The following is a 24,974-nucleotide window of genomic DNA, read 5'->3' as shown; positions in this document are numbered from 1 at the left end:
TGAGTCTGTTATAATTTTGGTCGAGGAAAATATCAGTGCAAAATTAATAATAATATTAATGTAATTTTGAAAGAGTCTAGATATTCTCAATTTATTTATTTTTTAATTTTTAACATTTAGAGTAAGGTAAAATAAATAACAAAACACTACATTTGTATTGTACAAGAATTAGTTATATTACATTTATAAAATACAGAAAATTAAGTTAGACATTCATATTACTTACACTTATTAAGCTAATTATAAAATAAAAGCATACCCTGTGACAAGTGTGCTAACTTATGATTAATCGATTATAGACAAATATTAACAAATTTCACTTCATTGTACTAGTTCATGTTCATTCAATAAGAAAGATTTTATTCTTATTTAATTTTCATTATTTTGATTAAGTATGAAAATCAAAATTATTCAAACTATTTTTTTAATAATTTGATTAATTTTTTTCACATATTTAATAAAAATTATCTCATATAATTTATTATTATATACAAACACACAACTTGTCAAACAATATAATATGTAATTTAAAAATAAAAATAATTAAATTAAATGCTTATACTAAGTATCAAAATAAGTATGTTCATCCTTCGATGAAACAATTTTAAACACAATTATATACCAACAGTCTAACAGACCTCAATATCTTTTAAATTTTTCTAGGGAATATATCACACTTAGATGTAACTAAGACTCAGAAAAATACAAAATAGTGAAGTCCCTGAAAACTAATGTTACTAAAGCTTTCAAAATAATTTAACAATTCAAAACAAACTCGTTCATACTTTTTTTATCAACTGTTGTTTAATGTTTATCAGTAAACTTCATAAATATTAAAGTATTAATCATAGTTGTTTTTATGCATTATGCAAGTCTAATAATTGGTATGTATAAAAACAAATAACATATCAATAATATAATAAATAAACAAATAATATGTACAAGATAAAAATATCCCAGTCATCATTTTGACATATAAAAATCAGTTCTGTTTCGGCAAACTTAATAAAAACAAACTATAATAATTAATAACAACACAAAAATATTTTAACTTCTATATGAAAGTAAATCAACAGTTTTTCAAAGTAAACTGAAAAACATCTCCAAGTTAACAACACCTGAATATAAATAAATAAATAAATGTTTATATTATTATAGAGTATATTCATCAAAGTATTTATAGAGTCACCGTATTATGAATAAAAAAAAATTTAAGTTTGTAGAATGCAAGTGATAATTTTATTTGCACTCAACAGCTTATAAGATAATAACTGATTTTATTCAACAACATTTTCATTTTCAGTTTAGCTATATAATTATTATCAGTTAGAAATACTTAAATTTAGTAGGACAAGCATACACGATTAATTGCTTGTGTACAAAAAAAAATAGTCATCATAATAATAATACAAAATAAAATCTTAAAGTAAATACAAATAAAACATTTAATTTTTAACTTGAATTATTTCAATGTAACAAAAGAAATGAGAAATCATTAAATATAACTAAAGATTATTCTAAACAAAGAAACAAATTTATGTTAAGTCAAAGCATAAATCAATAAGAAATTATGCATATAATATATTATGTTTATCCTTGAATGAAATTAAAATTGGAGAAAAACATAACTAGCCTTTTATTGTATTTCCTTTGAAATTAAATTAAAATTTCAAACAGATTACTTTTGAACAATCTAATATTAACAGTAGTTTAGGAAATAATTATAACATCTAATGGATAACACTATCACTTATAAAAATAATAAAAAGTTTATACAAAGTTCAGATATAAAATATATACATATATATATATATATAATATGTAAGTTATATACTATATATATATATTATATAAGTAATATGAATGTACCTAACCCTACTAGTACCTCCCGAAATGGTTCCACATATGATCCTCAGTTTCCATCAATGTATCGAAACTATCATCGCAAATTATACATATAAATCGATCATATGAGTTATTAATTGTTAATACATTCTGTTTATTTACACAACCATCTAAATGTTTGAGCAATGTTGTACGTTTAGTTAACGTGCGACAGCACAAAAAGCAAAATAAACATGACTTTTTTTCAAAATCACAAATTAGATGATTGGAGGTCATGTGAGCCCATAAAACAAACGTAAGATTTGTATCAAATCTAAAATATACAAAAATATTTACTGTTAAAAATAATTAGTTGAAATGTATTGATGTTATAAACTTACGGGCAATAATTGCACTGAAAGAAGCCAATAATTGTCTGTCCGTTAGTCTTAAATGATTTCAACATATTTTTTCTCTTGGCCAATTGATGGATTGCATCTGTTTTATTTTTTGATGTTACGCAAAGTTGCAAATAATTAAAAAGATATAACTGTTGAATAGAAGCTGTACTTCCAGAGGTAGAAACAATGTCCATAGGTCTATCTATAGACTCAAGCAGCGAGGAATGCATTGCAGTTTCATGTGCTCGGCGTTTTTCTGGACTATAGTAATACTTATCACAAATAGGGCATTGGTATATTGTAAGTGAAATATTTGTCGCTGTTGTTAACCAATTGCCATTTCTGCCCTCTATTTGCCTTCCTAGTTTGAATAAGCCAGAACTAAAAAATATATATACTCATCAATTATAAAATATATTTAATTGAATCATTTAAATCAAATTATACTTTTTTATCTCAGCAGCATTAGCTATAGCAGATGCTCTCTTGGGTCTAGGTTTTGTTAATGACGTGTCCAACCTTTAAAATACAATTCTCTTAACTATATAATATTTCATTCTACATCATTGTAATATGAATTATTATGTATATATATATATTGGCTACATACACTATACACAATATATTGTAGAAAAAATGTTTTGATCTGTAACTTTGAGGGTAGTTTCTGATAGAAATTTGTATTTAGATGGTGCTTTTGAGAGGTAAAAATTGAAAATTACCAATATTTTTCAAAATAAATAGGAAAAAAATATAGGGCAAGTGTACGCTTCTATAGTCTTGTACATGATATGTCTAGAGAAGACACTCTATGGATGTGTCAAATTTTAATAAAAAAAAACGATTCTGAGTGAAGATGGTCTGTCAGTCTAGAATATTACTAAATATATTATATGTTATTATTTCTATTAAGATAATTTATTTAACAAAATAAAGATATGAGTACACTACCTACTACAGTAGGTTAAATTAATTGCTGTCAAAAATATTGCATTTGAAAACGTTATTGTGTGTGTGTAAAATATAATAATATAGGTAAAAGTAAAGTACCCACAAATAATATTTTTTAATTACAAAAAATTGTACTAAAATCTATATAAATTGAACATATTATAAGTTTGTAACTAAAAATGTTGTCAAATGTTAAATTTTTATAGAAAAATTGTGATTTTGATAAGCTAATGTCATCTATAAATTAATAATAAAAAAAGATATTACTGTTCAGTAGTTGATGAAGTTGATGATAATAGTAGTTGACCTTTTGCTTTTAGATTATAATTAGCAATGGAAGTATTCCGAGTCTGTTTTCTAAATATAAAATATGAGATATTTATAAATATATGTATTAAAATTGTTAATTTGCAAGAATATTTGCTAGACCAAATAATGTCAGTTATAAGTTAGTAATAAAAATATATATTACTTTTCTATAGTTGATGATGTAGAAGATCTTAGTAGTTGACTTTTTGCTTCACGATCATCACGATTACGTTGTGCAATGGAAGTTTTTGGAGTAGGTTTCCTAAATACAAAATAAGCGATATTTATAAATATATTTATACATATATTAAGCAAATAATTATATATTACTTAGGTGCTACAGCCTTTCTAGGCTTAGGAGTTTTCTTTTGTTTTATGATTGGTGTTCTGTAACAAATATTATATTTTAATATTTAAGTTTGACTAAAAAATCTAGATTAATCCATAATATCAACTAACTTTTTTGGAGTATTGTCTTCTTTAGTAGTCAAGTCAACTGTTTCATCAGTTGAGAATAAAAAATGGAATCCGGTATCTGGTAAAACTCTTGATGGTCCAGTTTCTGGTCGAACTTGTAATGCTTCAGTACGATCATTTTCTGGACCAGAGTATGTGCCTTCTACCTCATTTGATGAAGAACCCACATCAGAATTTGGAACTGGTATATCTGGAGTAACTGTCATTTCTTCAGTTGAAATATTTGTGGATGGAGCATTATTGCGTAAGTAAATTACTTTTCTTTAGTTAAACAAAAATTTTCTTTTTAAAATTATCAATATAATACATTATGTATACACTCATACATACCTTTTAAATTGAATAAGTTTTTTTGTACTATTTTGGTTTCTACGTTGGTATGATTTAGGGATGTTGGTTGTAGCATTATTATTAATATTATTTACGATTAGTGGTGGTGGTGGTAGCACCCACTGGTTTAAAGGACTTATAGAATTTTCAAGAGCTTGTAAGCTATTGTCATTGCCATTATTATTATTGTCATTATGATTACGATTATTGTCATTATGATTATTATCATCATCATCATCGTCATCATCCAAACAAATCACTTCATCATCACTAATTTCACTGGATAAAATTTAAAATTAATTACATTTAATCAAATATTTGCATATTTTAATTTTAATAATGTTGAATTTTTTTTACAAATTAATAGTAATAATATACTTACTTTATTTCTCCATTTAATTGAACACTATTATTATGATTATTTACTGTACTTTGGACTCTGAAAAATAAATACATGATATTATATAATATTAATGCTACAGAATCTGTTAAAAAACATGAAACATTTCTAAACGTAGGAGTACCATATGATTTACATTTTGATACTATTTTGAACTTACGTGGAAGGATTATTCACATTAGATTGATTTAAACGTGCAGCAGAACCAAGATTTTTAACAGTATTTGTTTCGCTAAAACACATAATACATACATATTCAATATAATATAAACATGTATACATATAAAATTTCTATAAACAATATTACTCTTTATCCTATGAACAACTAATTATACTTCATCAATAATATATTACTATTTTTAACGAAAATACTACTACTAATACATACAGTGAATATCACTTGTCCTAATCATAGGTTATTATCAACACGTAACAAATATCAGCATTGAATATCATTAAAATAATCTCTAAAAGTAAAATTTAAGTTTATAAGGCTGTGACTCCAATTTATTTTTTTAACTAACTTATATCTGTAATTTAAAAGAAGTTCTTTGTGTGGCACATAAAAAAGACATAACAAAATACTGCAGTTTTCGTTTATGCTAAATAGTAGGGTTTTTAATGTACCTAACTGAATATCGGGTAGGTCATTTTAATGGGATTGTTAAATTTGAATTCAATGATCAATTGCTATACACACAAAAAAATGATTCTGTGCAAAGAAGACAGACAATTTAAATCTATAACATTCATACTTATAAGAAACCTTATCCCAAATTTTCAAGTTTTTTTTTTGAACCCAGTAACAGCAATTTTAACAACACTTATAAAATAATTCAACTATCAACAATTTTAAAGAGACAAAAATATTTTTTAAACTATAATATAAGTATTTAATGGATATTTCAAGTCTCTACATGTTTTTCTTTTTAATTATAACAAATGAGTAACAACTAAATTGATTTTGTGACGAATTGATGTTGAGTAAATTTCTTCCGCCTCACAACTATTTTTTTAACTATTATAATTGTAGAAATACTCAAAATTAACTATTTTTGGACAGTATAAAAACTTTGGAGGTTAGAGGAAATCTTTAGCTTCAAAACAGACGTCAGAAAAATAAATGATTAAAAATAATAGTAAAGCCAACAAGGAATCCTTAACGTCAGTCTCAAAAAAATCCTAAAAATGTGCCAATAGAAAATTAATTTACACTAAAATGATTTAAATGTTTACACATTACACTACATAGAATGTTATGTTTTACTCTTTATATTACATTTATATACTTACACACGCCGTCTGTTTATAAGTATTGGAGGTTTACTTAATACACAGAATCTGCTTGATTTGATAACATTATTTTTACAACTATAAAAAAATAAATAATATTTTTAATTAATTGTTTTAAATAATAAGATATTTAGCATTAGTATGTAGTTTTTTTTAAGTGATACCAAGTTTAGAAATTAAGTATAAAAATTGTTTAGTTCAAATATTTAAAAATAATTAAGAAAATGTCTCTCCTATAATGTGTTATCTATCTTATAAAAACATAACATAACAAATTTACATTAAGCAGTTAATGTTTAGTTTAGTTTGTTTTAATATTTGAATTAATTTACCCATTATTAAACTTTAAGGTATCAATATTTTTAAATATAATATTAAATTAATTCAGTATTATATTAAAACTAACCAAGCTAAATGAGAGCAGATGAATGTCAATTTGTTATGTAAGCTTATAAGATGGCGGCAACACATGATGGTGAGACCTCCTATTTAAATCTCCATATATATATGGTACTGATGACTTAATTCAATGATATTGAAATATTATAGTACATTTACTTCAATAGTAAATGTACTTATCATAATAACTGATATATTGCATTTAAGTACATTACATATAACTAGTCGAGGGCATGGAAAAGTGCTGACCCTTATGGCCCATTATCAATACTGTTATAAAAATTGGCTTTCAACATTTCACTGTAGTATATAAATTTATACCATCATGTATTACAAAGTATTTTGAATATACAAATAAAGGTAGCTTTAATTAGGTACTTAGATACTTTACTTTTTTTTAGTGGGTACCGCTCTGCTATGCAGTATTTGTTGAGTATGTCATTCTAGAATACTTGTATAAATAATCAAATTTAATAATGATAAAAACTACAGAATATCTTATATCAAAACACTTTTAAATCAAACCCACATAAAAAATTATTGTTACTTTCCGGTGGACGTTTTTATAAAGGTAGAAAAACTTGTTGGGAATCTTTTGTTCAAATTTCTTTGTCAGATATAAAAAGAAAATTTTTATGAATTGTTTCAATATTTGAACTTTAAATACAATTTATAAAAAATAATTGTGCCTATGTATCTTTAATATTTTTAAACTACTATTAAAACAACTTAAGATCAATCTTGTATTACATTTTTAAGCTTTTTTACTCAGTAAAAAAGTTTTGATCGACAGTCATTTTTAAAATGTTTGTCAATAATTGGTTTTGGGTAAAAACCCTACTTCAATTTTTTTCCCCAAAGTATTCAAAAATGAATTTTTAATTTAAAAGCAACTACATTCACTGTTTTATCAGAAACAATGCCGATGTCAAAAATTGGGGCATTTAAAATTTTTAACAACCTTTAATATCGAATAGACAGAAAAAAATACAACATTGTAAAAACAGTACATTCATTGCTACAAACAAAATTTAAAATAATAATTAAATAACAACCACACTATAAATAATTTGATATTTTAAAAAAATGTATGAATTTATGATTTGGTATTCACTATCACAAAAATGTTCTCTTGGCGCATAACGGACAGCGATCATTTTTCGTGGCCTCGACTACAGCGATAAACATGTATTGTAAATTTTAAAAAGTTATAACTTAAAACATTGAATCTCTTCAAATTCAGATGAGCAATTATTTTTTTTTTTAATGTTCAAAATTCCTTAAAAAATAGAATATGATATTCATACTATAAAACATACTTAGACTAACCTACTTAAGCTTAATAATATTAATCAGTGCTGTTAATTTTTCATATTATAAACTGTTCAATACTTACACAATAGGAAGGTTTATTCTAGATTGATTTATATTATTTATGGCATGTCTATTGTTTACATTATTTGTTCCACTAAAAAATAAAAATAAAGGTATGTTTAAAAAAAAATAAACATTTATAATATGTCAATATGTCAATATACACGAAATTGAAAGAATAGAACAAATAAAAATAAAAATATTTGCAAAAACATTGTTTGTGTCTAAATTCTAAATTGGCATCCACATACATTAGTGACATATTATACATAATTTTATTTTAATTATTTAATCATACAAGTATGTACAGGGTCCAGTAAAAAATTGATAAGGTTATATCATTCATCAATTATTATTAATGATAAATAAATAGCAAATGTTTGGATAAAAATAAATAAAAGATTTCCCTTTTTGGGTTCAGCAAACATGATGCATTAAATAAACAAGTTAAGTTGAAAAATCAGAAGAAATGAATAAAATAGAAAAAAGAAACTCTGGAATAAAAATTTGAAGAACAACTAAGTCTACCGAAGAAGATATGAGAAAACAGAGAATTGAAATTCTTTCAGCAATCCATCAGACTCCCTAAATTCAGTGAATGAATGATGGTTTATTTATCAGGAGGGCAGTGAAAATATAGCACGGAGATGGCTAAATGTACTCTAGGAATTCTTTAAACAATGATCCAAATGTTCATAAAACCTAAATACATTTTTAATTCATGAGAAATTCTTTGAGAGAAAACAAGTAAGCTTAAATGCTTTGTACCAAATGTCCTGAATACAACAAAGACTTTGGTACATATTTGTAAAGTCAAAATAAAAAATGGAATTCCTAGAAAACACTACTTGTAATCATTGAGTTACATAGATGAAGTAAATCCAGTGGTGTGACAAACTAAAGAGTTTTAAGAGACAAGTATATTTTTCAATGACCACCTGCCCACGAGCCCATGACCTATTATTAAACATTGAACACTAGGTTCTTATCTCTCTCTTAAATTGTACTATAAAAAACATAACATTTATAGGGTGTGGGGAAATTGCCTCTCTCAGGCAATTTTAAAATCAAACAAGATTAATCCTAAAAAAAACTGAGAGGTGGCCGCCTCTTAGTTACTCCTTTTGCCAAGCCATTGAGGAAAATCAGACATTGGTCAAGGAAAATATATAATTTAGACTATAGAGAGCTTAAGATATGGCAGTGATATTCCACTCAACTTGAAAAACCAGTCAAAAATTGCCTGCATTATTAGCCTACCTTGAGGTATACCACCAGAGGAGAGAACTAATGATATTGAATGTATGATTTTAAAGATTGATCCATTGTTTTCCCCCCAATAATTAGGAATTTGAACAAAAAATATAACATGGTACAACAAAACCAATTTAAATCAATATCATAAGCCTCAGAGTATAGGCATTTATGGTACATACATTCAATACGAGTAAATAATAAAGCAATACATAGTACAATACAAAGTACTAGAGGTACTATACAACCAACAGGTTTGTACAATCAAGGAATCCTACTTAGCATTATGCATCGTCTGGCAAGATGTGATACATAATGTAATCAAAAAAGGATTGTAGAAAAATGCCAACTGAAGAGAACCATGTAACTAATGTTAGAAAGTAGCGAGGGGGTATTAATACTACCTTCAATAAATCTTGTTATCTAGAAAAATTAAGCTATACTTTTCTCTCAGCAAGTTAAATATGCTACAAAGCAATCTATAAATTAAGCAAGATTCAAAAGTTTAACTGACATTGGATTCTTTAGATCAAAGTACAATAAGCAGTATAGGAATTCCAAATTAACATTCTATGTTTCAATAAAGACTTAAAGAATTGAATAAGGAGAATAATCAACACTAAACCATTTCGCAGAACAGTGTTTCAGTTAAGAGCTGAAAGTTCTCTTCAAAGAAACCATTTTATGCAAACAAATATCTTAATAGTGTATTAATAAATGTTAATTATCCTAGATCTAGAACAAGGATTATCCAGAATGAAGATTATATTGTTAAAATTTTTTTAAAAATGCATGTATATTCATAAAATTTAGAGATAATGGGGATCTAAAGTGTTTAGTTATTTTCTACATAATTACTGTTCATCAAACAATTGATTATTGTAGAAATGGCTTATTTTTTGTTCTCAGTGGCGAAGAACTCACATCCACCTGGCACCTACCTAAGGTTAGGTTTTCAACTATTACTTTTATCTTATCATTGTAAAAAATCCTGTGATCTAATTAAACATTTTTTCTACTTAGTAGAAACATGATAACTGATTATCATAAGCTGTAGATTTTAAGGGAATGGGTAACAGTATCCCATAAAATTGATATGAGGTCCTGTGAAAGGCAGGTAGAATGAGACCAGCCATTGCCATGAAGGATGCTATACCAAATTATGGTCTTAATGTTTCTTGAGGGCTAATTCTGCGGTCTACTAAAAAAAATATAGAAAAAACCTAAAGAAATGGCCTCATCATGTGTCTCTTGAACAACTCTAGATCTTATTTCATTTTTATAGGATGCTGTCATCTACCCCTTACAATCCAAATCTTGTGCCATAATTTTCAGATTTTCACTACAGTCAAAAAGTTTATAGGTGGATAACATTTTTTTAACGAAAAATATATGAAAGACAGTTAAAAAATGACAAGGAGATGACAAGAAAGTGATTTAACATTGGAAACAAAAGCAGATTTCGCCCCTACAAAAGTACATAGATTTGACCAATGATTATGTACAAAATAATAATACCAATAAGATGTTTCATAAAAAAAAGATTCTATAATTGATCTTAAAAATGTTGTAACCTTAAATTCGGTATGGCCCTGGTAAAGGCAATGATGGACACTTATCATATTAACCATTACAATGCAAATAATCTAAAATTATTTCTTTAAGTAGGCAAAATATTTATAAATTATAATTAATTTAAGTATTCTTGGCTATCTCCCAATATGCGGTCTACCTCTGTTTTGTGTACTACGTAACTATAAATATGAGTACAGTATGCGGTCTATCAATGGTGTTCTACTTATAGCTGGGAATCCATTTATACTTATTGTCTACCAATTTATGTTTCATCTTAATTGTTCATAACAATATATATTTTATCATGTAACAATACAGTTCATTCTGATTCCTGGCTTGGATATAAAGGTTTATCTGAAAAATGCTATGTGTATGAAACAGTTAATCATTCAACAAATTTTGTCGACCCTGAAACTGGTGCCAATACTCAAAGAATTGAAAGTCTTTGAAAGAATCTTAGACTTTAAATTGTTAAGAAAATGTGTGGTACTAATGAAGACCTCTTAGAGAGGTACTTAGCGGAGTATTGGTGGTGAGGATTAAATAAAACTGATAACATTTTTGATGCTTTCCTTAGAGATAGCAAATTATGCTTTGTGGATAATTTTGTAGATCCTTAATATATCAAAACATATTTTATTTATACTTTTAATAGCTATTTGAAAACTGCGTTTTAATGTAAATTATAGTATAACAATTATAAATGAATTTTCTTAAAAAATTTGAATTTTTTTTTATACTTTTAATATTATCACGGTAGACCACTTTCATTTTGGTAGACCGCATATTGGGAGATAGCCGTATTCTTAAATTGTATAACTAGTTATTATTATGATAAATACCAAAATGTTAGGTACACTATATACTTACGCATTAGGACCGTATTTTGTAATAATACGTAAAATATTTGTACCAGGATTAATTGCATTGCTTAAATTGTTTGTACTTCTAAAAACAAAAAATACATTTTAAACTTGCATATAATATATATGTATAATATATTATATTTTGTTGGGTCTATAAAATACAAAATATAAAAATTTAAGTATTTAAGTTTAAGTATTTGAATATCCTATTTACGAAAAATACTAACATTTTGTTTACTATATACTTACATAATAGGAATATGTGCATTCGATAAAATGTTTTTAGGTACGCTAGAGTTAGTTTCATGGTTTATATTATTTGTGTTTCTACAAAAAAAAAAATAAATAATGATACATTCAATAGTCTTATACAGTATATTGTATTATATAATAATAAATATTATTTTATAATTGTTCTATGTGATTAACAATATTATATTGGAATCAAAAATATACAATATCTTAGATAATCTCTAAAAGTAAATATACATTTTAAACATTTAATGTTTAAAAAAGTACTTCATAGTTTGTTATTTTATAGGGTAATATTTACTATTATAAGAGCCAAGTCAGTTTTTTATTCAGAATTATTATGGGGAAGTATAGAATTTGTTTGTTACTGATTTTTGAGTTATTGAAACATTTGAAACTTAACCTAATTAGTAATTATTATTATTAATTTATTTAATTTTGCTTCATAAAATAATAGTTATAATAAATAATGTGCTTAATAAAAATACTTTTACCCTTCTACAAGCATAGATTGTGTTCGGAGTAGGCAAGTTCAAATACAGAGTTTATGTAGGTAATATGTCTAACAAGTTCTAAGAAATATGAAATTATAAAGTTACTTGATACAAATTGATATTGGATTATCGGTTAATACATTTTACATTTACACTAAAATAAACTAAATGTTATCAAAATTGAACTTTTCAATATGATCTACTAATATTTTCTTATTTTTAAATTGAAATATTTAATTTTTACAAATATTAATAACTACATGTATTGTATTCTTATCCGAATTGTTTGTTAACTTTTAGAACATTACATGGATTTTTCAAACGTGTGTTATATTCCAGCTACGGCACAAATAAATTAACATTTACTTTTAACATAATATGTAAAATAACATTTTATAATAAACACATTTTAAATTAAGAACATTAACTCTGCTTATACATTTTTTGTTGCATAGGCTTCTTAAGTATTGTTTTAATTAATGTTAACTGTAGTTAGACAAATGTATATTGTACGTTCCGCCCCAGACAGCTATACCATAATTAATTCTAGATTATTTCAGAACAAAGTACACAATTTTTACACTTTATGAGTTCAGTATATATCTTAGTCTTAATAATATAAAATAGCTTCCACATTAATGTTGAAATATATTGAACGTGATCAAACCACTTAAGCCTTTCATCAACTATAATTCCAAGGTACCTAATTACTTTTATATTATGAATACTTGAATATTTAGATAAATCATTTCAGTAAATATGATCTGATTTAAATTGACTTAGGTATAATTAATATCAATATAATCGTATACTATTTGAAAAGTTTGTAAAAATGGTTAGTGTTAACTCATAAGTGCATTTAATTATATTTATTCAATAATAATTGTGGAAATGAAAGCAATCATTCAAAAAACAAAACGCTTGCAGGTGTAACATCCTCTTAAGATGTAATAGATAAAATTATTATAAGCTCAACCCATTGCACAACTAACAATAAAACCAAACTGTATTATCTACTTACATATTAGGCTCATTTGTACATGGCATATTTACTTCAAGTACATGAGGACTTTCTGGAATTCTATTTCCAACAGATTCATCATTTTCAATATCTAATTGATTTGTAATACTATAAAACAATAAGTACATATAAAATATGTTATTAAACATTCAAATTTTAAACTGCCGATAACAAAATAAATATTATCAATAATGCATTTATTTATAGATACCATAGACACACTATTCTAGGAATTCTACCTAAACCAAAGCTAATTTATTAAACATCATTATTCATTATAGCATAATTCTTTCAAAATTTTTTCAAGGTATTAAAGTATTCTATTTTCTAAATCAAACCAAAAAAAAATTGTAATTTAAAAAAATATAATCATGTAAGTTTTAAATAAATTAAGTACTTATTAACCTCGTTATTAATCATACAAATTATAGTTAGAAGACGAAATGAATGGATAGGCCATATAATGCGACACGAGGAGCTACTAAAACTGATTAAAGAAGGAAATGTAGAGGGGAGGAACCATAAGAGAATGCCAAGATTAGAATAAATTCAACAGAAAGAGATTTATTTCAATTTCAGAGATTACCCATGTCATCCATACCAGGTACCCTTCATACTTTAAAAAACAAAATACTTAAGCTTACAACCAATTCATACATTTTCAAACATGGTAAATTTATTTTAAAATTTAAACTATTTTAAGCTAATACTAACCTGTTGTGGTTATTTGTACCAATATATTGGACAAAATTTTCAAAATTGCTAGCTGAACTTAGGTTTTCATTATTATCTTTCAAAAAGCTTATTATTGCATCAAACAAGCTTTTCACATCAAACTGGTATTTGTTAAACTATAAAATCAAAATCCAATAAATTAACACCATTAATATAGGTACTTAATTAAACAACTGTAATTGTATAGTATTCACGATTATAATGTGATTAATAGTTTAGTTTGAATTTTTTATTACCAAAGGATTAACAGGTAGTATTTTCTTATTTTTGTTATTTTCAGTTCTGATCGCATTATCTGATGGTGAATGATGTACGTTTCTGATATATTTTACAACATTTTTTTGACCTTTAGTTATGAATGGGAAACAAACTTGAACTTGCCCGTAGCATGCTTTACAAATATACAGCAGTTCATGTTCATTAAGAGAGATCTGTGAAAAGTAAGAAAAAGGATTATTACATTTATGTATTAATTATAGAATTAAAGTACCTATTTTCTTTATAATGTTAGCCCGATATTTATGCAAAAACACATTTTTGGAATTGGATTTTGAGTCTAGGTTTAATTTGAAAAATATATTTCTTGTTTTTGCCGATACCTAACCTATTAGATATAAATATTCAAATGACTAATAAATTTAGTCACTTTGAAAGATATCTACTTCTTTCATTATGAGTTAAATAATAATTTGTAAAAATTAAAGTGCCTACCAGGTACCTACTAATATTGATATGCCTCACAAAAGATTAATGCACTTAGTGGGTTGTTTTTTTCTTGATATTTTGTATTTACACAAAAAGTAAATATAACTTTACATACAATCTTAACATAGCAAGAAACATTAGTTTAAGGGAACAATGTTTCACAAACAAATATAATATACAGGGTAATATACATATATATAACTATCTACCTACAGAAAATTGTTAAAGAGATGAAGAATGCTCAGCAAAGTGAGATTTAAATAGGACCCTTTAATAAGTTATTATTTCTTTCAATTGTATACTATCTACAATACCAAATTCCCTATTTACTAGTGTGACAAATTGGTATGAACTAGGGTTGTCATTGTGAAGAGATCTAATCTTAGATGTTGGGAACCTCTTTTGCAAACCAACTGAATATCTCATTGAAAACAATATAGGGGCAATATTTATGCATTCTGAATTCAAGTTATTCTGGCGGAGAAGGAGGTTAAGGTCAGGAAATATGTTTACTGTGCAAGGTGGTACACTTTGGACAACCACCTGTCACAGTGTCATAATTACAAATGTCTTAGGAAAAGGATATGGATATTCTATAGCCACAGACCCTCTGGGTTACAGTTAAAAATAAAAAACAGGTAAGTGGTTAAAGCTCTGCTGTACATTAGGTATCAAGAGTCATTAAATCTGAATTCAATGATATAATACCATTGTAAACACAAAACGTTCTAAGAGAATATATAAGGCTTATTAGCATATAATATTAGTTATTACCCTGGTTATTACTAAGAAGGTATATTTTATGAAATTATTGTGAGTAAAGTAATTTATTTTACTATTAAGCATTAATGCTACAGAAGATAAAATTTATTTTTAGTGAAACAAACATTTAAAAATATTATTGCATAACTTTATAAAATAGAATTATATACCTACCACACTAAAAGTTCTAGTACCTACGTTAAAATCGACTAAAATTGTTAATTTTTGTTTAAATTTGTCGTTTTGTCCAAATTTGAACTTAAAATGTCTGTAAAAAAGAACTATTTATATATTTTTTAGATTTTTTAGTTACAGTGTGATCTATTTATGAGAATCCTTATTTTAAATTTTCAATCTTTAGCTATAAAAATTTAACAATACATTTTACGGGACATTTTATAAATTGTCAACTACAAAATAATTTGTAAATTTTTGATATTTAGATATATTTTGTTTAAACTAGAACTTTAAATAATTATAAAAAGAACTCAGCATAATGTACATAATGGTTTTTTATCTCATATATTATGGATCTCTAATATTTCTCAACTGCTATTATAACAACATAATACAAGGAACCTTGTATTCAATTTTTAAGCATTTCGACAGAACAAAATTTTATCTGACATTTACCTACAGAAAAAAAAAAATTGGAAATTGAAAATGTTTTTAAATACCTAAATTCAAAACAAGTTAAAATATTTAAAATATTTTTCATGTATGGAAAATGATAAAATAAACATTTTGTGAACATTTTTATGCTAGGATCATCTAAGTTGGAATAAATTTAAATTAATTTATAATTCATGATTTGTAAAAAAAAAGGCCATGAAGATGTATCTTCCATACCCCCTCGTAATTATGCCCCTGCCACCTAAGAAGAGAATGGTGGAAGATAAAAGAAAGATGTCAGTAAACTAACATTTTTGTGATTTTTTATTTATAGAAATACTATATATTTTGTTAAAAAGACGCTACACCCGCATGTGTTGTCTCTATCTTACAATTAATGTACAAGAAAGCAAATACTGTTTTTTATGAAAAGAATCAAGATGAACAGTTTTTGGTATGTTCCACATTTGTAAGATGGAGACAACACATGCGAGTGTAGCGTCACTCTTAAGGTCATCTTACACTGCAGTGGTAATGGTGAAATTCAAGTGAACACAATTTACCGCCACCGCCAAGACAGAATTTACTCCTCCTTCCGAATTTAATAATTGATATGTTTTTGAATTAAATTGAGTTGGATAGATCTACATATGGCTGGATCATATATCTAGTCACTGACAATGAGGAATTTATCAGGGAAAAAATAACACTAAAGGCAATTTAGAGGGATATAAGCAAAAGGGCATTTTATTACATTAAAATCATATTATGGCACTTGTTGGTTCATAAAAAAAACCTTGAAAAAAACAAACTTTAAACAAATTTTAAGGAATTAAAATTTTTTAATATAGGTACCAATTAAATAAAAACTGATTAGTCTAACAAATTATTCTCAATCACATACAAGGAAGGTGTTAATAATGAATGTTTTCAGATATACACAAAAATATTAAGCATGCGTAATGTTTGAAATGGCATATTTGGTCGAATAGATTACATTAATATTTCATAACAATCAAAGTCAAGCAATAGACGTGACATGTAAGTACTTAAAGTAAATAAAAATGTTGACCAACCAATTATTGACTTATAGATATACATAATATATATGCTATAATGTTTAAGACTCTTTGCAGACAATTTCAGAGCAATGGAGGTAAGAAAGAACAATTTGAATTTTTATTGATATATAATTTATAAATAGGTTGGTATATTCAATATGAATTGCTATAAAAAAGTCTGAGGTAGGTCAGAAAGTCTGGTATATATATATATATGTAACAAAATTCAAAATTCAAAATTTTAAAAAAATGCAATGATCATAATTAGGTTTTTAGTATCATTACCATCATATACAATAATGATTTCTCAGTTTAATTAAGTATTAACTATCATAGCTAAAAAAATTCTGGTATATAGGTATAGTAACAATCTTTAAAAAAAAAATGCAATAAATATAATGTTTATCTAGTATTACGACTTATCAGTTTAATTAACTGTCTCCAAAAAATAATATATGTACTTATTTTAAAAAAATTCCGATACACATGTATGTATAACAATATTTAAAATAATATATTTTGAGAATATTTTGTCGATATCGATACCTACAAGATTATTTATTAACTTTGTCAGGTAAACCATTTGATTACAATTTATATTAATAGTAATTGGAAATTTGATTGTGCATCACATCATATTTTTTCTTTTACCAAATTATATGTACCAGATTTTTATGCCACTGACTTTTTGGTACTACACCATTCAATAACCTACCCTAACTAAGGCTCTATATATAATGGGTATACTATGCCACCATTTTGAGGCTCATTAATCAGCATAAATATGATAAAATAAACATGGGCAATTTCATATTCAAAGTGATAAACGAATCGCCAAATTGCGAGGTAGCATACCTATTAGCTATAGTGCCCTACCTTAACCTACCTATACTGGATATACCTAATAATTTATATGGTAAGTAAATTGAAAGTTGTAAAAAAAACTAGTTTTTAAAGATAATATGATTTTTTGAAGTGGGCCCTCAGCAGGTAAAAAAATTTAATTAGAGACATGAAATAGCTTAAGTTTATTGCTAGGGGTGTCATCAATTCTTGATGGTAAATAATTAACAATCACACACATGCATAATTTTGAACCAATATATTTTTAGATATATTGAATACAATTAATTATTAAAGTGAGTATTAAAGATATTTACACTTTAAAAATTAAGATAGGTACAGATTAAAGTTTAAGAGGACGCCACACCCGCATGTGTTGTCTCCGTCTTACAAAAGCTTAACATACCAAATTTGCGCTCAGCAGTTCACGTTTTATGCCATTGGCTTAAAAATTAGGGTGAATTGACATATTATGAAATTTGATGGTAAGAACTTTACCTGTGTTTTGTTGAAAGTTTTTTACTATAATTCATTTAAGTGAGTTATGAGCATTTTAAATTTACATTTATTATACAAACATACCTCACTTAAAAACAGTGTCGGCCTGGGCTATAAAAGGCCTAGGCAGGGTTTTTTTTTAGGGCCTCAATTTTTTTATCAAAATTTATCTAAGATTGGGTTGAAATTGTGAAAGTCATGTTTTGTGATATCGTACATACATATAAAATATATACATTATACATGAATATTTTTGTAGCATATTAATTAATGTATTATTGTTAAATACTGTATTTAAAATACAAACTATAATTTGACTTTATACATACACAACATATTATAGATAATATATATTTAAAATTAAACTATTATTTTATTATTATAACAAATGTGTACATAATATTTCTTTTAACTAAAAGATAGATGAATTTTATACAAGTTTGAATTACATACTCTTTATTATGTATTAAAATTTACTTATTCTTTTTTTATAAAATTACCTTAAATTCACTGATACACTATTTAAATAATTATATTCTACTAATTAACAGACTTGGTTAATTTTAAAACAACAACAAATAAATGATTTAACACATTATATTGTTATTCTAATAGTATAATTTTTTTTATTCATAACGTAAGTAATCTTTTTAATGCATCAGATGAACCAGCAATGCAATTAATAATATGTTCTTTATCAATCTCTATATCTTTCTCGACATTCATTAGCATTAATGGAGTTAAATTTTCTTGACTTACAATTGATCTTAATTTTGATTTAACTAACTTAAGTTTAGAAAAAACTCTTTCACACTTTACCTGAGTTGATGGTAGAAGTAGTACATATTTATACAAAACAAATAAATTATTAAAAGTATTGGAATTAAATGCAAGTTCTCAAATTGTGATATAAGCACATGCAATGCATCTATTACATTTGTTACAGTCAATTGGTAAAACGTTTTCTTCATCAACATCATTATATATATTTATATGTATTTACACATCGTATTATCGTTATATTGTATGAGCGTTAACATATTATGAGAAACATGTAGATGTAGTACCCAAAAATAGAACAAAAATAATTTACGAAAAATAATAAATACTCGTATTTTTAAACTATTATGATGCGATAAGAGAATTTAATGTTGCATGACAACAAAACACCTAGAGAATACTTGTATTTTAAAAACAAAATTATTCCAATAAACCGAAAGTATTCAAATATTCAATGTTAATAAGTTTTTATCCTTTAAACTCTTTTTGCTCATTAATTGTATATATTTGTGCGAGATCCAACTACCAAAATTTAATCGCACATGTATGTAATGACCTAAAGAGCCTTCAACAATACTTAGCACCCTGGGCTATTAAGTCCCCGTCCATCACTATTTGAGGTGCCTATGCTAGAATAAATAAAAAAAAAAGGTGAGGGCCTCGGCAGCATTCGCTGCCTCGCTGCCCTGGCCAGGCCGACACTGCTTAAAAACTGGATTATCGTAAAAAAACTTCCAACAAAACACAGATAAAATTCTTACCATCAAGTTTCATAATAGGTCGGTTCGCTCTATCTAATTCTTAAGGTAACGGCATAAAACGTGAACTGCTGAGCACAAATTTGATATGTTACGCGTTTGTAAGACGGAGGCAATACATGCGGGTGTGGCGTTCTCTTAAAGAAAAAAAATGTTGAAACTATTCGATACAGACAACAGACCAAATGGTCCTGCCCAAAAATGTGTAATAGAAGAGCATAAAAAAGTCATCAACAAAATAATTTACCTATAAAATATAAACTTATACTTAAAATTAAATGATACAACTGTATAGTGTGATATCAATTATAATGGGCAAAATGTTGTGATTAAGATCCATTATAATTAATTAAAAAACTTACATCGCACACTTTTGTGTTAATAAATCTTTTAAATTAATTTTAATAATATGTAAAATAATAATAATAATACTCAATTAACAACAAACAAAAACATACTAGGATACTGGCTTGACTATTAATTTTTAAGCAGCCCATATTAAGTGATAAACACCAATGGTAGTTACTAATAGTAGTGATACGTTTTTTCTATCAAATTATCTGGTTATTAACGGGATATATTTATTATTATGGCTAATAAACCTGAGTGGCAGAGCTATAAAGTTTTCACACGCTTAGGCAGGGATGAGTAAACAAACCAGTGCCAAAGTATATTAGTATGATGAGATAGACAAAATAAATTACTTTTAAAAGGCATTTCTATGACAATATATTGTACAATGAAATATATAACATAATACTGAATAGTAGTGATACATATGTTTGAAGTAGAACTAAGTAATCGTACATCAGATCTAAAAGAGACATTATCGCAAAAACTCAAGTGACATTTGTGTATGAATAAATGCTATACACACACAATGGGGCATTTGTTTGTAACACCCGTAACAGCCGAGAACACTGAAAGACGGACAACGATGCAAGTACACAAAATAATGTTTATTTTAATAATAATAATAATAAGAAGAAGAAGAAGCCCTAATACCTATGTTATTAGGTACACTTACATTGATATTCATGAGACTGGATAGTTTCTCACAAATTTGTTCTTTCTTTGCCTCCTCCGACACCAAACCGATGACGACTTCCTCGTCATGGTAAGTGCGATCGCAGATTAAGCACGGGTAAGCGTCGTCCATTGTGAAACAACGGCTTTGGCGACGTTCGAGCACACGAGATCGTTTGGAAGACGGACACCGAAGGGAATAACAGCGATGATGCCGCGGGATATGCGATCATCAAACCGCGAGCCACGAGACGATCGATACGACCACGAGAACACGGTGGTTTGGACCCGATAGTCCGGACCAAATGTAACGTGAAACGTAAACGTGCCCACCGGACGATGATTAATATCGAAGCGAAACGAGCTCACCCAATTCAGGAAGCACACTAGACGAGGAAAAATAAGACCTATCAAAGGTTCACCGGTGACGGTAAATGCACGGAAACGCGGCTGCGGTCCGGCGTCGTTCGTCTGCACACCTTACAACACTCTACAAGTCGCACGAAACAAAACAAAAAACAATCATTAACACTGTCTGTACGGCAATCAGCATACGGTAACAGCAGAACGATGCGTATTGGCCGCTGTTATCATCTATGGCGGTCGGATTCCGCCTGATAGAACGTACCTCCAAAGATGTTGTACATGACCGTCGCCGCCCGCAATGGGTTTTCAACGTACCGGCGGACAATAATCGTCAACAGCTATGTTTTATGTCAGCACTCGGTAACCGGTCCCAGAAATGCAAAACTGACACAAAAACAATATTTTTTTAATTTTCATTACCGACGTTTGCCCGATCAGATTTGGTTTTTGAAATGTCTCAACTCGTCTAAACAATATGTCGGACTCTGGGAGATTACAACTCGGCGGCCCAAAGACAACGGTTAACTTGGTATAACAAGCGTGGTTAGAGTTAGTAACCATTTATTTCCTACGACGTGAGTACCCATTGTAAGTTGCAAGTCATTCTCTATCATCTGAGCTACTCCTGTAACAAGAAAAAATTATTTAAAAAAAAAATATTAAATTTTAAAATAACAACTATTTTTTGACAAGGTAGGTCATTTACAACAATTTGTATTTTTAATTATTTTAATGAAAGAAGCTGATGTTTTTTGTCAGTGTATCCAGTCTATAATTCTCTTTTCTTTGCCGCCAAGAAAGAAAAATGTATACCTACACTGTTGTCTGTTATCCTTTAAAATAGAAGAGCCGGTACCTAACCAAAAATAATTGTGATTGTCGTGATATTTTGTAATGCGGTGGACGGTAGACTATTAATAATTGTGTTTGTGAGTCTATCGACATTGCCAATCCTGAAAATAACCAGAGCTGCAAATTTAAAGTACTCAACAATAATTTTTTGAATTCTTTTTCTAAGAGAAAAGTCTGATCATAAAGGATTTCCAAAAAATCTACTATAAGTCAGTTTTGAAGGAAAATTCTAGAAAATACTCTGTCGAGTTAAGAAACCTACGTAGTCTGTGGCCGATAAGTGGGTAAGGACGTGGCAATACAATACGGCAGGTGTACAAATAGTTGACTCCGTAGGGGAAGGGGGGTGCAAACGGGTGTTTTCTGACTGCTGTCCGACTAAAACAGGTCACTGCCGACAACGTTTCTTACTTGAACCGAGTATGGGGCATAGACCTTTAAAAAATGGACTGCCAGTAGAAAGAGAGAAACTGAATCCAACATTGTTAGACTCCTTCCAAAGCATAAAAAAATATACAGAAGAACTAATCATCTTCCCATTGATCACCACATACAAAATGTGCTTATTATTCCATTATTTATAATATTTTTCTTTTAAAATTTTCTTAAACTTAACTCTATCTCTTTCATAAACATATATGATCTCTTTTTAACAATCTGGTCTTTTGTAAAGAAATAACTGGGTATAGGGGGTTATCAATACAAATAGTTGTCATCAGGGGCAAGTGGCAAACGGGTGTTGCCCGATTGCTGCCCGACTAAAACTGGTCACCCCCAACTATGTTTCTTACTTGAACAGAAGGTGACCATTTTAAGAAAATAAAAAAACATTATAGTTGTTACTACACCAATCACCACCCAAACAAAAAAAATCACTCTCCAATATACATTCACACAACGCTAACAACTGTTTAGTATTAAGTCCAAATTGGTGTCATATCTCAAATAATTATTTCCTTATTACTCGACACTTTTTGACTTAACTAACCTAAATAATAAAATTATTCAAATGTTTAGGAATATTTACTCTTTATTATTCATTTGACAACACAATTGTACCTACCAGAATGAATGCTTTTCTTTTAAACAACTAGGACAATGTACTTTTTATTATTAAACTAGTTAGTATTAGAGCTAGTTGGGGGAGTCCCCAGACAGCCAGACCCAACATTTAGCTCGAAGTTGGTACTGATTTTGGTTATAGAGTCTTTAGAACTATATAAGTCACTCCTGTAGGTCACTTCGAGGGAAAATCAATTACCGTTCAACTTAGTCACCTAGGTGACTCAAAATCATTTATTATTTGCGGTAGCAAAGATTGAAGGGCTGTATTATCAAGCTTAAAACATTCAGTAGAATTGTGTCTAAAGTTTTTTTAAGTATAATGAAAAATAAAAGTAAAATAAACGCTCTATAATGTAACTATGTATAAAAGTACCTAATGCGCTTGCCAATAAAAAAAAAAGTATTGGCAATTTGCTTAGACTTAATCAAAGAGTTTGACATAGTAAACTATGATACATTTATCGAAATGTTAACTAGTTTTTAAATCAATAATTAAACAGTGTAAAATGGATAGTGAGTTACCTAAACAGTAGAACTCAAATGGTAAATATAAATAGTGTTCTTGGTGACAAAAAGAAGGAAAGTGTGTTTAGACTATTTTGTTTATTTTATACATAGGTAGCATTTGTAGGTTATGCATATGGGCAAATTATAATATACGACACTTGTCTACATTTCTTGAATTACTAGTAGAATAATGTACGACGAAAAGCAATTAAGGAAACAAAAAGAATTGTAGATTTGTTCGAAAATAGGAAGCTATCACTTAATATCAATAAAACATTTTTTATGACCAATTCCATAAGCAACACACTTATTCCTATTAATGATGTAACTGTTCATATTCATAACAACAATGATGTAGGTGGCGGCAGTAGATGTAAGCACATTTTCAGAGTACAGAGAATTCGTTATTTAGCACTTACACGTCAGTTATAATTTTATGAAATAACAATAAACGATACATACATTTTATTCCCTTAGCCCAGTTATATTAAAGGATTGTACTTGTTTATCTAGAATATACATTAAAACCACTCATTGTACAGAAGGATTTGTCTGGGAAAGCATAGTCTAGTTGATTCTACTATTACTATTTTTCTCCATCAGGTACGATGAAAAGCATCTGATATTTTAAAATGGATACCACTAGAAAGAATGAGCACCTAAAAAAAACCCCCTACAACTTTAACGGATCTCAGTTATTATCCCTTGGGTGATTTTCTACGGTCAATCTCTAGAAAATTGAATAAATCATTGAAAACGTAATTTACAGACTCCAACACATTTTTCCAGGGACTGAAACCGATATTGGATACCGATTTTGAATACTGAATTAGACAGTTAAAACCGGAACGATATCGAAACTCAAAACAAAATTAAAAAAAAAATAAGTATCGATATTCAAAACCGGAATCGAAATCTGAAAAAATCATTTTGGTTTCAAGCCTGCATTTTTCTATCATAGAATTAAACTTTTTAGTTGCAACTGTTTTCCTTCTAGTTGAAATCTTTAAAACCCTAGATCATCTTCTGAGCCTGATGTTCCCCTAAATATTAGATCGAAAAGCCTTTTTATATATAATATAAAACCTAATATAGATACTACCTACCATTGGTAGGTACTATGGTACTACCTACCTGCCATTAAATGTAACAGTGGATATATTATTTCAAGTTCTAATAATTTG

At 27.5% G+C, this 24,974-nt stretch overlaps 1 protein-coding gene across 1 annotated transcript; it reads right to left on the bottom strand.

The window, feature by feature from the left end:
- Positions 1-785: 785 nt before the first annotated feature.
- Positions 786-21,572, bottom strand: LOC111031069 (putative mediator of RNA polymerase II transcription subunit 26). Its single transcript, XM_022310855.1, has 18 exons — positions 21,002-21,572; positions 14,192-14,386; positions 13,935-14,071; positions 13,221-13,328; positions 11,703-11,780; positions 11,458-11,535; positions 7,781-7,852; positions 5,986-6,063; positions 4,853-4,924; positions 4,675-4,731; positions 4,293-4,571; positions 3,945-4,223; positions 3,816-3,872; positions 3,649-3,747; positions 3,444-3,533; positions 2,673-2,744; positions 2,226-2,606; positions 786-2,158 (listed from the first exon to the last, which is right to left on the bottom strand). The coding sequence occupies exons 1-18, from the start codon at positions 21,131-21,133 to the stop codon at positions 1,879-1,881; spliced, it is 2,544 nt and encodes an 847-aa protein (XP_022166547.1). The 5' UTR covers positions 21,134-21,572; the 3' UTR covers positions 786-1,878.
- Between the last annotated feature and the right edge of the window lie 3,402 nt (positions 21,573-24,974).

This window comes from Myzus persicae, unplaced genomic scaffold (genome assembly GCF_001856785.1).
Source record: "Myzus persicae strain clone G006 unplaced genomic scaffold, MPER_G0061.0, whole genome shotgun sequence".
In the NCBI taxonomy this organism is placed as follows: domain Eukaryota; kingdom Metazoa; phylum Arthropoda; class Insecta; order Hemiptera; family Aphididae; genus Myzus; species Myzus persicae.
This window is presented reverse-complemented; position numbering and strand designations above follow the sequence as displayed.